The 14,676-nt window shown below is 33.5% G+C and overlaps 1 protein-coding gene across 4 annotated transcripts; it reads right to left on the bottom strand.

The window, feature by feature from the left end:
• Positions 1-244: 244 nt before the first annotated feature.
• On the bottom strand, positions 245-14,433 carry LOC108343290 (probable LRR receptor-like serine/threonine-protein kinase At1g06840). 4 transcript variants are annotated; one of them, XM_052879194.1, is made up of 22 exons: positions 14,174-14,433; positions 14,009-14,060; positions 13,564-13,737; positions 12,754-12,904; positions 12,078-12,149; positions 11,827-11,898; positions 11,421-11,564; positions 11,205-11,276; positions 11,009-11,080; positions 10,223-10,297; positions 8,824-8,892; positions 8,623-8,691; positions 8,432-8,503; positions 7,791-7,877; positions 7,584-7,652; positions 6,883-7,370; positions 4,439-4,597; positions 3,012-3,295; positions 2,618-2,669; positions 2,178-2,428; positions 1,417-1,551; positions 245-894 (listed from the first exon to the last, which is right to left on the bottom strand). In XM_052879194.1, exons 3-22 carry the CDS (start codon positions 13,667-13,669, stop codon positions 538-540), a joined length of 2,856 nt encoding a protein of 951 aa, XP_052735154.1. In that variant the 5' UTR covers positions 13,670-13,737; positions 14,009-14,060; positions 14,174-14,433; the 3' UTR covers positions 245-537. The 4 variants fall into 4 exon arrangements, with proteins under 4 accessions (XP_052735154.1, XP_017436967.1, XP_017436968.1 ...); XM_017581478.2 differs by lacking the exon at positions 14,009-14,060; XM_017581479.2 differs by lacking the exon at positions 14,009-14,060 and having other exon boundaries at positions 14,061-14,184.
• Positions 14,434-14,676: the final 243 nt, after the last annotated feature.

The raw sequence follows: 14,676 nt of genomic DNA, 5'->3' as shown, positions 1-14,676 counted from the left end.
ATATATTATGAACTTTTTAAACAGCTGTGGAATTCTTTTTCATTTTGATGACAATCTCAACTTTGAAATCCTTCCAATTTATAGCATACAATAAAAAGGTAAAGAAACAGATAATCAAAAAATAGTAATTTATAAACATGGTTCAAGAGGGAAGCTACTCTTTTTAGCCAGTAGGATTAGATTAGAGTATCAGTAAACAGTTTGAATAATTCCATAAATGAAAAGTTCAAACTTAACCAAAATAAAGAAAGAAAAAACTTCAAACATTTGAATAAGCTACTTCAAACATAATTCAACTCCCTAGTACTCATCTAGCACTACATACAAACAACCAGTGAGCATATGATGGTATACAAAATCGATGTTATTTACCAGCTAGAGCTCTATCAGTATATCATATTATACAGAGAAGAAAATTTAAAGGGTGAAAATGAAAAGCAGTAACCATATGGCCAAATTATTTAATGCACAGGCTAATGACAACCTCATTTGAATCACCATGATTGCAGAAGGTAATAATTTTTAACTTGTATAGTTCTATCTTGGCTTGATGCTTGGTATTACTCCACTAACAAGGTCGCTACCAGACACATCCCCTGATACAAAAGGAGTCTTCATAGTAGAAGCAGAGGATGAAGATGGTATACTGTGAATGTCAGTTTTGCCAGAATCACTGGACATAAATTCAGCTTTCTTGGTATCTGATTCTGGCATTGTGGACCATATGTTTTCAAGCTCTCTAACCACTTCTGCCATTCTAGGCCGTGCCTCTGGCTCATCTTCGCAACACTTCAAGGCCAATGTCAAAAATTTCTCCACATGCTCAGATGGATAAGACCCCATGCGTCCATCGATAATTGAAAATATTACACCTGATTGGTACGCAATATTAACCTGAATAGAATTCAGAAAAGTTAGTGCAAAGGTGAATTTGGGGTATCCCCAAGCCAAAAGCTAGAGACTGATCTCACCAAGTACTCAGATTAGTTTATAAGACTGAAAGATTTAGAAAAGTAAATTGTCAAACACTCTATTATTTGACATCTTAAGGCATAGGAAATGGTTGAAGGAATATTTACACGACAAAAACAAAAGGATAGACAGACATTACTTGAAAATTCTTTAATTTGATTCAACCTATGATGTGAAATACTTAGTTATGCTGCTGTCTACCCAAAATCTTCGATTAAAGGAATAATAGTTGGACATCAATAACCAAAAAAAAAAGAACCTTTGTTGACGAGAATTTATGTAGAGAGAAAGGACTCTCTCTGTCTTTGTATTGAGATGACATGATTCAATTACAAACAACACTCAAACTATATGAGGGTGAAGTATAATGAGACAGCAGAAAAAGTTCCAGCTGTTATCAGTAGGGAAAAGGGAGAGAAAAGAGGTTCTACAATAAGCAAATACCTCTCTAACAATATTTTTTCCGTGTGAGATAGGATGCATCCCAGTCAAAAGTTCCAGAAATACAACACCAAGACTATAAACATCACTCTTGTCAGTCAACTTGTGAGTTAAGAAGTACTCTGGATCAAGGTAACCCTGCATATTCAAAACAGTGAGAAAAATAGATTAAAACTCACCAAGTAAACAAAAGTCAACCCTTCAAAAACCATGTTGAGATACTATTTCATTACTGAAGCTTAATTGGACGGAGACAACTGCATGAGTGAAGCATGATATAACCTAAAAAGTTAACCCATCTTGCTAAATTGGTCATCCTTATAACTTATATACCATTATTTAATCTCTAATCAATGTACGACTTGGTGCTATCACAGCAAGCTCTAATACTTTTGAAGTTTTAATGCCTGTACTTTTCTCAAAAGAAACACTCCTAACATTAGCCTTAACTAGGTCAACCTCTATAGTTTTCTCAAAACCATTATTTTCTTTTGAACATTACTATACGCTCTATATACTACTACTCGATGCTAGCAGCCTTTTCCATGGTATTAATTTGGCTTGTTAATAATACAGTGCAGAGATAATTGCTACGATATCATTGATCTGTTATTCCTATACTTATTTATCCATTACAGCTTACACTAATAGTATTTATACAAGTGCCAAGATAGATTAGTAATTCAAAAATATGATTTATAATCTTGTAATTATTATTCATGTTCGCTATTTAGCAAAACCAAATCCAATCATGAAACCCTTACCGGGGTCCCCTTTACCACCGTAGATACATGACCAGGAACAACTCCTTCCATATCTGGAACTGGGGCAAGCCGCGAAAGTCCAAAATCAGCCACTTTTGCCGAAAGTTTAGAGTCTAACAATATGTTGCTGGCCTTTACGTCTCGGTGGAATATTGGAGGATCAGCTTCTGTGTGTAGATACATGAGGCCTTTAGCTGCTCCTAGTGCAATCTTCAATCTCATGGCAAAAGTCAAGGGTTCTTTCGCTGTAACTGTAAACAATAGGCTTACTCTTTAGAGAGACATCTTAGAAAGGAAATTAGGCACACAACTATGTATGTTGGGCTTCGAGACAAGTAATATGTTCAAAGCATATGTGGCTACTCATTCATCAGAATAATGCAATGAAACCAAAATCTTAATAATTTCATAATATTAGAAAATAAGAGCATAATTTATACCTGAAAGGTGATCCCTCAATGTGCCATTAGACATAAATTCATAAACCAGCATCTGCAAGAATGAAGCAGCAAGCCAAATGGAAGGAATTCAATATAGTCAGCAAGAAAGTTTAAGTCATACATGAATATCAAAATCCAAATTTCAATAACAGCTTGATGTGAGTTTCGACCTACATATAACTTCCTTTTGTTTAAAATGGTTCTAGCTAAGCCCGTAAGTGCTTGTTTCTTAATTTTTGTACAAATAACTTCCTCTAGGAGTTAAAAAGGGGTAAAAATCTATGGGATTATTGGATATTAACTTCCACAAAGGGCATCACGAATTAAGAAAATCATTAAGATTACGAAGTAAAATAGTGAGTGTTAAATTTTATGAATTTGGAAAAAGAATTACCTGTTCACCTTCTTCATCACAGTATCCAATCAGAGAAACAAGGTTGCGATGATGTAACCTTGATAGTAATGATATTTCTGTAAGGAACTCCTTCTCACCTTGCAGAGATCCCTCTTGAGCACGTTTTATGGCAACAATTGTGCCATCAGAAAGAGTCCCTTTATAAACCTTCCCATAGCCACCTTGTCCAACTTGAGCAGAAATGCTGAAATTGTTTGTGGCGGAGGACAATTCTCCATAAGTAAAGGCCCTTACACCATCAATTTTTATAGAGATTTTAGATGCTGCAAATAAACGTAAGTCTATGTGAATAGAGAAGACTTTATTAATAAATCATTCATTAACCAATCAGATATGGTTTGTAGTCATAGTACCACATAATTTTTTTGATTCCATCATATCAAGTTCAAACAGGAAGAAAAATGGATATAATTCCACCAAGAATGTTGAAGTTCTGATGGGAAAAACTTAAAACAATAGTAATTTTATACCTAGTGCAAACTATATCTTTACAGCTTATAGATGAATATCCAAACTGCAGTTAAATTGATTATACATTTTGAAAAACACTAAAAACAAGTACAGCCAATGTTGCGGTATTAGCACCTCCTTAGTCATAAGTATCCAATTTACAAGCAAGGCTGATGATTACAATACAAATCATGATAAGAAGGGATAAAATTCGATTTGAGCAACCTGCAACCACATGAGCTTCTCAATACACAAGCATCTTTAATATTACAAGATTAACAAGCTACATAGCATGACGGTCTTGAGCTAAACTTCTTGGTTCTCCGTATGATTTTTCAACTTTGATTAGATACAACGTAAAAATTCATACAAACATAGATATATTTCAGTGGCAGAAGTCTTGTCTTTTTATTAATGTCTTATATCTTGTCCACACACTCCCCAACCCCATAAAAATGTCTCTCTTTTTCTGTATACTGGTTATGGCCTAGAGCTATCTTTGGTGTTCTGTTCATAGCTGTTCACAAGGCCATTGTTATTTCTGAATTCTGATTTGCAAACATTACGAGCTTTGCTGTGTTAAATTTTGTCATGTTCCTTGTTGTGTATAGGATTCAGTTCACCCTCCTCCCTTCCTACTAGTCGTATTTTCTCTCGTTTTTATTTAATCAATTTTCTCTTAACAAAATCTAAGAAAAATATCCAAGGACATTTATCAATGAATGCAACAAAAAGAGACAGAACATCTTAGAACTATTTCAAGAAATCAATTTATTATGACATGTCCACAGAAGCCATCCCAATGGTAAATATGACATTAAAAGAAACTATATTTCAGATATGGTTCAGGCAATAATAATAACACCAAGACTTCTCATCGTGAAGAGGAAGAGCACTTAAAACAATTTAAAGAGGAAAGTAGCGATACAGCTGATAATTCATGTTACAGAACTCACCCTGACGTCGCTTTGAAACAGTATGGTAACCTCTCATTTTGATTCTCAATATAAGAAGGGTAACAATTGCAGATAATGTCACTGCACAAGCAATTGCCCCTACAACTATGCCAACCAGTGCACCTGTGCTTATTCCTGATTTTGAATCCTTGCCAATTTCTGCAACAACAATATGGGCAGTATGAAGACAGTCCTGTGACAGTTATCAAATATGATATTCAATATTTGGAAGTACAGCACACATTTGTGCAAACAAAATTGGAAAAGTGGACATAATGTGTGTGATACAAGATCCTCTCCTTTTGACTCCTAATACTCCAATACCTAAAACAGAAAGGCCATGTGAAAGCTATCAGGAGTTAGCAAAAATGATGCACTAGGGTATTGGTCAAAAGTGGCACTTTATCTTCTTCATCTTCTTATGAAGCTTGGACATGCCTCACAAATGGTGTGTCCCCATGTGCAACACATATCGAGCACCAACACATGTAAAACACATCGATGAAGTGTCAAATTTGACAGACTTTTTTTTTGTTTGGAAGATAATTTTGACATGCCTTAAACACAATGTTAATAATGACAAATACAATGATTTTTTAAAAACCCATAAACTTGTAAACTCATTGCATAAGTTGATTTTTATGTTATGATTACATAAATAAGGAACAAATCTTATACTATCACTACTTTCACTTTTTGAATATTAGATAGATGGATTAAATTCATTTTTGTATTAGGTAACAATATATTTATATTATTATATATGGCTAACCTTGTTTATAGATGATATTGAGTACATAAATTATTGGTTGTTAAATTAAATAATTCATAATTATCTAATATATAAATTTGTGTCCCATCTCCAACATTTTCGACACTACACATGTCAGTGTCGTGTTCGATGTCAATACCCGTGCTACATTTTGCAAATTATTAATGGATATTAGGGTTTGGTTATAAGACAACATAGCTTCACTAGGAAAGGGGATGCAGGAAAGGAAACTATTTCAAGGACAAGAATTTATGTTGTTGGTGGGTTGAAGGATTAGCTAAATCCGGACTTAATTCTTCCTTTTTGATTCCTCTATAATTTCACTTCAACTTTATTTACTGTTTTCTTTCATTAATTCACAGATTTGAATAGCTATAAATTAGTCATGTATTATTTAGACAGATTTCATATGATAGAAGAGTTTTTACTCTAAACCCTAAATTTCTTGTAGTGATCTAGGAACTTTCAGTTTCTCACTTTTCAATCCCAATTTTTCTTGAGTTTTGATTCATGAAATCTTGTTTGGTGGGAATTTGTTCCTCTCAATTAAATGTGTATATTTTGTTCTGGTACACCTAAAGTCTCATATTCCTCAGAAGTTGAGGTCAAGATCAATTTAAATACATTTTATTCTCTCAAACCTTGTCTTTAGTTTCGACTCCTAAGTAATATATGACTATTAAACATATCAAAAAAAGAAAATTACAATTACTTTAGTATCTTAGAGAAAACTTTATTGGCCAATTCAGTGGGAAGCATTACTTTAGTTGAGTTTCAATTCAACACCTTTATGAAAGGGAAGGAATTGTGAGGGCATGTTGATGGGCCAGTCCAGCTCCCAAAAACTAGGGGTGTACACAGGTCAGCTTAGGTTGTGTTTGGACAAATCCATTACACACCCAATAAAAATATCTCGAGTTGGGTCAGGTTTTGACATTATTTTATTAGACTCAAGTCAATTAATTGGGCCATAGTTTTTATTTTGCTAAATTTTGTAATTTCAAAACACATTTTGTTACATATTTTAAAATATTATTTTAAAAAAGCAGACTATATTATTTAATATTTAAATAACTTATTTTTTCAAAAATGCACTTTTAGTTAATAGAGTAATGGAGTAAATTTAAAAATAGTAATATTACTACAGCTATTAACATTATTTAATAACTTTGGTAGTCAGATTAAGTTGGGTTGGGTCTCAAGTTTAAACTTGTCACCTAACCGTATGAAATTGGGTCAGATTGGATGGGGTTGGATTAGGTTTGATCCAGTCACAAAGAAAATAAACCCAATCTGTTTGGATTAGATTACGACCACGGATTATCCGACCCAATAAACACTCCATCAGAGATAGTTTGGGACTTTGAAATAAGGAGACATATCCCCTACATTCATGAATAGGAAGGGAAAAAAGGAAACAAGACAACGATAGAAAACTTCCTAAAGAATATCCAGTCTGATTTGGTTCATATTTGGTCCTTTAAACTTAATTCTAACAGCAGGCACAGAGTCATCTACCAGATTCGACATAACTTTTAAACTTTTATCTTGTTTTGTTCACACACGGTATGTATAAAATCAAACATGAAACAAGTAGTTTTGTTAAAAGTATGCATCAATCTTTATTCAATCAAAGCAATCTAGCAGATTCAAAGTAGTTTCAAAGACTTACCATCCTTGTAAGGACCCAAAAGATCGAAGCCAAGCAGTTCATAAGGTCCAAACAGATCACTGTCTTGAATTAGCCATCCTGTGAACATGCCTGTGATCCGTAGGAGCTCACTTCTACTGAAAGTATGATTGCTAGTGTTATTAACATATAGAGGAAAAAATTTCAAGTCCATTCTCAATCGAGGTCCTGCTTGCCAATAAAAAGTATATTCTAGCTGATCGGTAGATAATTGAAGACCAGTAGTCATGTAGGTCTCAAAATCATCCAAATACGGAGTAAAGTCTGAAAATCCAGGACTTTTCAGCCGATAGGCAACAAGCAATGGAAGTGCACAGAAACAATCAACAGAGTACTCATAAGGAGGAGGGCATGCTTGAGGTTTACATGAACTGGAGTTTGTAGTGAATGAGCCATTTGTTACAGTAGCACCTTCAGATCCACAGAAATGATCAAAGGTTTCGTTTGAGCAAAGGGGATTCCCATCAAGCCTGAAATACATATTTTTTTAAATAATGACATGTGAAGCTATTTAAAAAAGACAGGACGATGCTAAATCCAATGCTATATTCTTGACCTTAGGCCTAGTGACTGTAATGTTTAGAACATGCATAACAAGGAGAAAAAATATGAAAATCTCCAATCTACACCACAATGATTTAAGAACAAACTGACAATAATAGCTGATAAGTTTAGAACCGTACACAACTGTGACGTTTGGAGGAAGATCAGTACTTCCTGATATGGCTGTAAGGCTATTATTTTGCAAGTCCCTGCATGATCAGAAACCAAAGCTCAGCAAAGAAGAATGTACTGAGTAGAATCTACTACAAAGAGGGACATACAGATAAACAAATGATATTAGCATGGTGAAATTCCCAAAATGGGAAATTTATCACTTAAGATCTTACAAAAGAAAGTTTTCTGTTCCATTTGAAGTCTTATTCGTCCAAATAGAGGATGAAACACTGCCATTCAATGAATTGTTTGCAAGTGACCTGCCCAATAGAATGATAATAGAAGAAAAAATCAATTTTTATAACATGATTGATTAAATAAGAAATTTAAAAGTTTAATACTTCGATATAAAACATCTGTTAGGACACAGCCTCTTATTACAAAGGCCTATTAAAGAAGAAACAAGGAAAAAGGAAAATACAGCTCTTTGTTTTGATTAAAGCTGTAAAATCTGTTAGTTATAGTTGTGGGTTGAAGGGAGGTTATGTGTAAAGAGGTGTTTACGTCTGGGGGAAGGGGGAGAGAAATAGTTTTGTTGTGGGAGGTTGCTAGACCCTCGAAGTGGCAGTGAATGTATTGTGAACACTTAGTGCAATTGGAAGAAATATACAAAACTCTCATTTATTTCCCTTTGAGAATTCTTTTTGTAAGAATTTCTGATCCAGTTTCTATAAACATCTCAATAGTAATCCAATATATGATCTATAAGTGACATAAGGTGGGAGACAGTAGTAACTCTTGTCTGGCTTATAGAATGTATAATGTAATATAGCTTGATGTAAAAGAAAAGAGGAGAAAACAGAAAACAACTTACAACTTCTGAAGACGTGGAAGATCAACAAAGTAAGATGGAATATTTCCAGTTAGGTGGTTGTTTGATAAATCACTGCACATATCTCAAGAGGTCAAGAACTAACATTTTGGAAAATATTGGCAAAATGACATATGGAATCCAAATAATTAAACATAAAATCGTACAACAGATGAAATGATAGAGACTCTCACATGGTTGTGATATTCTCAGAAAGCCTATTGGCAGGAATCGATTCGTTCAACTGGTTGAAACTAAGGTCACTGAAATTTACACAAATAATAGAATAACCACAGTTACAAACTGCCCTAGAAATTTTCTTTTCCCAACATGTATATTACAAACTTCATTTTTCAGGAAAAGATACTTCTCTTATTACAGATAACTGAACTTACAGATAAAGAAGGTGAGGTATCCTGCTTAAGTCAGGAACTGGTCCTGTCAAACTGCAATTCCTAAGGCTCCTAATAATACAAATAAACCATTGATAAGATTTAGAAGTCAATCTTGACATCAAGCCCTTCGTCTTGACCAAATTAAATTTTCTTCTCTGGTGAGAAATTTATTTAGCAGAGGATAGAAGAAATACATAGTGATTGGGTGTTCTCCTCCAATAGTGTGCAAGAGCCAATTCAAATCATTTCAAATCGTAAAACCAATCTAAAGAACCAAATATTGAACAAACCCTTAGCTGAAAAACTTATCTTTTCAGTTAAGTTTGCTATTTTGGTTTTCAAGTTCAAAAACCGAACCACAAACCTACTGAACTTAGTGGTTTCCATATTATACTCTTAAACTTCTAGGATATTTCTATTATATTTCAGTAATAAAAAGGAATTTTATTATGTATTTGACATTTTATCGAATAAGAGTTGTCCATAAATGAAAAATAGGCGTCATAGAAATTTATGCATAGCTTTGGGGCTCTACACTCACTATATATCTAATGCAATTTCATTTGGTTGCTGACTGAATATAGTCTTTTCAAATTTTTTTCATAAAAAAGAGACAAAACCAAAATATATAAACCGATCCAAACAACGAAGACTGGGTTGGCATTATGGACTTTATATTATTCTAGAACAGATACCAAAAGCCTTTTCTTTAGACAACTACAAAAATCCTTCCAAATAAAGACAAAAAAAATGAAACCAAAAGAAACTTTCTGAACAATGAGAATAGTTGAGTAAAAAGAGAATTTGAAATTGGAGGGCTTACAAGATCCCTCTTGTGATCTTCTATTTATAATGATAGAAACTGATACAATGGAAGATGAAAGATCAAAAGACTACCCTAGATTCCTAGGTACAACTTATAGAGTGCACTAGACTTCTAGGTACAAGACTAGGTACTAATCATGATTACAGCAGATAAATGGTTCCCAATGCACTACTTATTACTTATTTCAACAAGAACATCACACATAAGCATTAGTAACAGAGCATCATTGCTAGTGAATATTATACAGTTACACGATACTCATTTGAGGGAAAGAATGTTAGTTCGTGTCAAACTCATTCAGCCATAAATTCATAATGCTCTACCAAGGATTCAAATGTCTAAATATGATTTCCACAAGCACTTCTTATTTAAACATTTTTTTCCCTGTGCTTACATATCATATATATCTAAGACTTCTCCCTTTTGTATGATTGTCACTCCTAGTATAAGAAATCAATCATAAAGGTTATAGTATCTCAAATTGGTACTTCACCAGTAACATTTAAAATAAAGACTTAGGCACCTGAACTTGCAAAACCCACTAAAGAACAACGAATTACAGAATTCACTTACATCTTCAACAACTTCGACATGTTGCCATAGGTATCAGGAATACTATTTCCTTCAAAGTTATTGTTATCAAGTTGACTGCAAAAGCAAGATAAAGAAAGACTTTAAAAATCTAATTAAACAGCAAGGAATATTTATTAAAACAGTCAACAATAAGTAGAACACATCAGAAAAGGATTAAAAGTTTTACAGTGACAAATGTAGCAAATATCAAATATTGATGTAACAAAATCTATGATAGATGACATAGCTGGCAAAGTAGCCAGCCCTGTTTTCCACTACTTGAGCAATTTCACTTCTTACAACCTAAGATTGATAAAAAACTAAAGCATCAGATGGCATTGAAATAAAATTCCATTTCTCTACTTGGTACAAGGTGTTCCTATCATGATCATTTTTCTTGTGCTTTCAGAAGTATTCTCAATTCTTCCTTTTTTAAAGAATAAAGAGGACCTTTTTTGTTCTTTTCCTTGCTTAGCTGTCACAGTAAGTTACAACTGTAGCTGTCAGACAATTATAACTGACACCTAGTCCTGACTAGTATGTATAGTGCCGTGCCAGTAACTAGACCATCTTGTACATTTTGACTAAAATCAATACAATACACATTCTGTTTTTTCTCTGAAATCTAATAAGATGTCCCTTGAAACTAGTTCGATGCATTTTTCCATCCAAAAATAAAAAAGAAATAAAACTATACATGCTTTTATATATATATATATATATATATATATATATATATATATATATATATATATATATATATTACTTAAACAATAAGAAACCTACATGATAAGTAAATTTGGCAACTTGTACAGCTCAGGGGGCAGATATCCAGATAAGTTGTTATTGTCAAGAAGACTGCAGAAACGGAGATGCATCCTTTGAGCAAGATATAACATGATCATTAAGAATTAAAAAAAACACACACATGGGAAAAATGTTAGTAGCTGCAGATGTCAACGATATCCAATTACCAACTTACAGATGAACAAGATTTGGTAATCGGGAAAGCTCTGGTGGGATTTGCCCGCTGAGTGAGTTGTTGTTCATGTGACTGCTCCATTGAGGGGAGGGGTATTAAACATTATTTTCTTTCTATTTTCTAGATCAGGATAAAAAATGTTGAGAAATAAAAGGTTTAACATAAAAATATAAAGAGTGGTCATTCTTAAACCACATTTTCGTGTCAAAAGCTTACAAATGCTTTGTCTTGTTCAGATTTGCAAATGACGTAGGAAGAGATCCTGATATATGGTTCTGATCTATTTGTATTCTATCCAGGTTTGGAAGATAGCCAATCTCCTCTGGTAGTGGACCTGTTAAATTATTTCCATTCAGGAGCCTGCGAAAAACACATTTGATGAGAAACAATGCAGAAATTTTGCAACTCTTGTTATATTACTACTCCTTTATTCATACAACCATTAAAATTAATCTTTTACCCCCTTAAGGAAACAATATTTAAATTCAATTTACTCATATCAACTCAGAATTCAAGCAATGACAAGGATGTTTATGCATTAATACTTCTAAAATGTAATAAAACAACTGAATTGTTCGATCAATTTGATTGACAACATACATGCCTAAAGGGCTCAACTTACAATAGTTCCAAAGATTTGATATTGCCAACTTCCTTTGGAATACTGCCACTTATGTTGTTCCACATAAAGTTCCTTTAGAATACAAACAAAAACATGTATCAGAGGAAGTAGGTAACTAGAAGCTACAAAGGGGTAAAAAACTCAAATTAGCGAAATCCCCTACTCAAGCGAAAATGGTATCTAGCAAATGCTAAACTGAATATTGTTCAGGATATTTGTCCTTTCAAACATCAGATCAAATATTTTCTTACAATCTTTTCATGTATGTTAATTTGCCAAGCTCTGGTGCCAAGGTTCCAGACAGTTGCAAACTCAGTAATTGCCTACAGCCAAGAAAAAACAAACTCAATGGAGTAGAAGTGAAAAGAAAGCTCTCAATTCTCACACAGATTGATAGATCTGCATTATAAGTATTGAATTACTGACGTCAGAAATAAAAGGAAATTGATTATTGATCAAGCATGCAAATTTATCAAAATATGCTGAAAAGATCATCATAAAGAAGTGTTCACTTGTTGTGTCCCACAGCTCTCATCCTGTTTAGGTGATTATACTGATTTCTAGAGGACAGCTTATAAACTATAGAGTAGGAGGATGTTTGACTCACAATAACGACTGAATCTATTTGCAACCTATGAAGGAGAGTTAGAGAGAACAGCAAAGGAGGAAGGCTAGCAACACTCTACACTCACCTCAGCTAAAATTTAATGAAAATCACTAATTTTGGTGGATCCAAATCTAAATCGAGAGCGTGAATCGTTAAATAAGATGACCCACCAAAATTTGCGATTTCCAATAAATTATAGTCAATAATGGAGAAAATCTCAGAGAAAGAGAGTGCCGCAAGCCCTTTTCTTATAAAAGGACAAAGGAAATGTTAATATCAATTATGAAAAAGAAATGCCGAGTAGAAGATAGAATTCATACAATTCTTCAACATGCAGATAGCCATCCTCCTGTGTTTCATTGAAGCACAAAACTCCTTTCCACTTTGATGTACATGGGTCTCCATGCTTCCAATTGCTTAAATTTCCATTAGGATCAATCAAACTACTCTTAATGGCTATCAATGCTTCAACTGCACATTAATTCAAATGAGAACATCATATCATCATTAGAACCAACAAATACAGTACACATCACAAGCAACACTTCACAGCTACTACCTAGTTTTTTTTTCTTTTATTAGAATAATGGGTTCTCTTACTCCTTTCTCAATTTTTAAAAAAAGTCTGGGTATTATTGTTGTAAGAGACACTTGCGTACATATTTTCAGATTTTATAGCAATTTCACACGTGATCTTTTCGATCATAGTTATACATAGAAACAATAGCGTATGCTACGACATATTACATAAATCACTCCGCAAGATAAGAGCTACCGCTTCCACAAACACTTGTATACCATCAAAGAGAAGCTATCCCGAAACAGGTATCTCAAAATCTTAAGTTGTTAGGTGAAAATAAATGGTTTTTAATAGTACATCCCTTGCACAGCCCCTCATGCAAGGGTCCTTTGAGATAAAGAATGATTAGTGCACAAGTCCAGCTACCCTGTGTTTAAATTCCAATTTTTATGTAGAGGAATAGAGAAGTTAAGAATAAGACTCTAAACTAAATAATTTAATTACAGAGACTCTTACATAATGTCATGAATGAACCAACTAGTCAAAAAACATCAGTGCATTCCTAATAGAAGCAAATCAATCAGGGAATACAAAAAAAAAAAAAAAATACCTTCAACAGTGCTAGTGATGTTATTCTGCCCAGCAGCATGTAGCAAATAGCAGCAAAACCACAGGATGACAACAACTTCATGCTTGAAACTCTTTGAAAGATACATCCCAAAAATGCAAAAGCACTAGAACTCTCAAATATCTCTCATGAACTAGGCAGTGCACTTTTCTCTCCCTGATAACAACAAAACCATGTGAAAAATTGAGAGGAGAATCTCTACTTTTCATTGAAAAATTACATTAAAATAAAGGATTAATGTCGATTAGCAACTAAGAGATTCATACAACTATGTTTCACATAAAAAGGCGATCAATACACATGTGTGCAGATATATTCAGCTGAAATTGACTGATAATGGACTAGTATAGACTGATACATCTACACTACAATTATCTCATTCCAAGTAAGAAGCATGAATACAAGTTCAAATCCCAGCAACTCTTACACTAAAGCAAAACCGAATTCAGAAACAACCCTTTGAAACTAGAGGAGAATACCTGAGACAAGAGAAGAAAAACTGAAGCCAAAATACAAAAAGACTCAAACTTTGAAAGAAGTAGATAAATAAAAATAAAAAAAGTAACATATGGGTGTGCGACATGTTAAGTACCAAGAAGGTGAAAGTGAAAGGGCGTCACAGTATGCGATGGTTCGTGGGTATTGTCTTGTCTGGGCTCGCCACAACAAGAAATGCAGCAGAAAATGTGGGGGATTGATGATGTGGGAAGGCCATGTTTTTCACAACTGTGGATTTGAACCAAATGCATTAAAATATTGGTGAAAGAAAAAAGAAATAAAGAAGCTCTGAAATGAGAGGGTGGGCGAATTTGACTTTTATGATACATGAACCAGACATTCACTACACCCAAAATCAGCATGAAAATGCCTCTGGCAAGAGACAACAACCAACTACCACCCAGAGATTCAATCATTATTTTTCTTTAAAATATTGCTATAATTTATTTATCGCAAAATAATATACTAATCAAACATCAAAATTAAATTAAATCATCATTAAATGAAAATGTTTTTAACAATTATAAGATTTTTTTCACTCAAATAATACATATGCATTCAAAAAACATAAATAATATGATTTTTTTAGTTTTGAAA

Source organism: Vigna angularis, chromosome 6 (assembly GCF_016808095.1).
Source record: "Vigna angularis cultivar LongXiaoDou No.4 chromosome 6, ASM1680809v1, whole genome shotgun sequence".
NCBI lineage: Eukaryota > Viridiplantae > Streptophyta > Magnoliopsida > Fabales > Fabaceae > Vigna > Vigna angularis.
Note: the sequence above shows the minus strand (reverse complement) of the source record. Positions and strands in the feature narration are given on the sequence as shown.

Bases quoted from the DNA above. Each gene is read 5' to 3' on its own strand.
- LOC108343290 (XM_052879194.1), bottom strand. From the start codon at position 13,669: ATGTATCTTTCAAAGAGTTTCAAGCATGAAGTTGTTGTCATCCTGTGG. The intron at 11,899-12,077 runs GTAAGAAAATAT...TGTATTCTAAAG, and splicing joins TTAACATACATGAAAAGATT to GAACTTTATGTGGAACAACA. The intron at 4,598-6,882 runs GTAAGTCTTTGA...TTGTTGTTGCAG, and splicing joins TTTGGGTCCTTACAAGGATG to AAATTGGCAAGGATTCAAAA.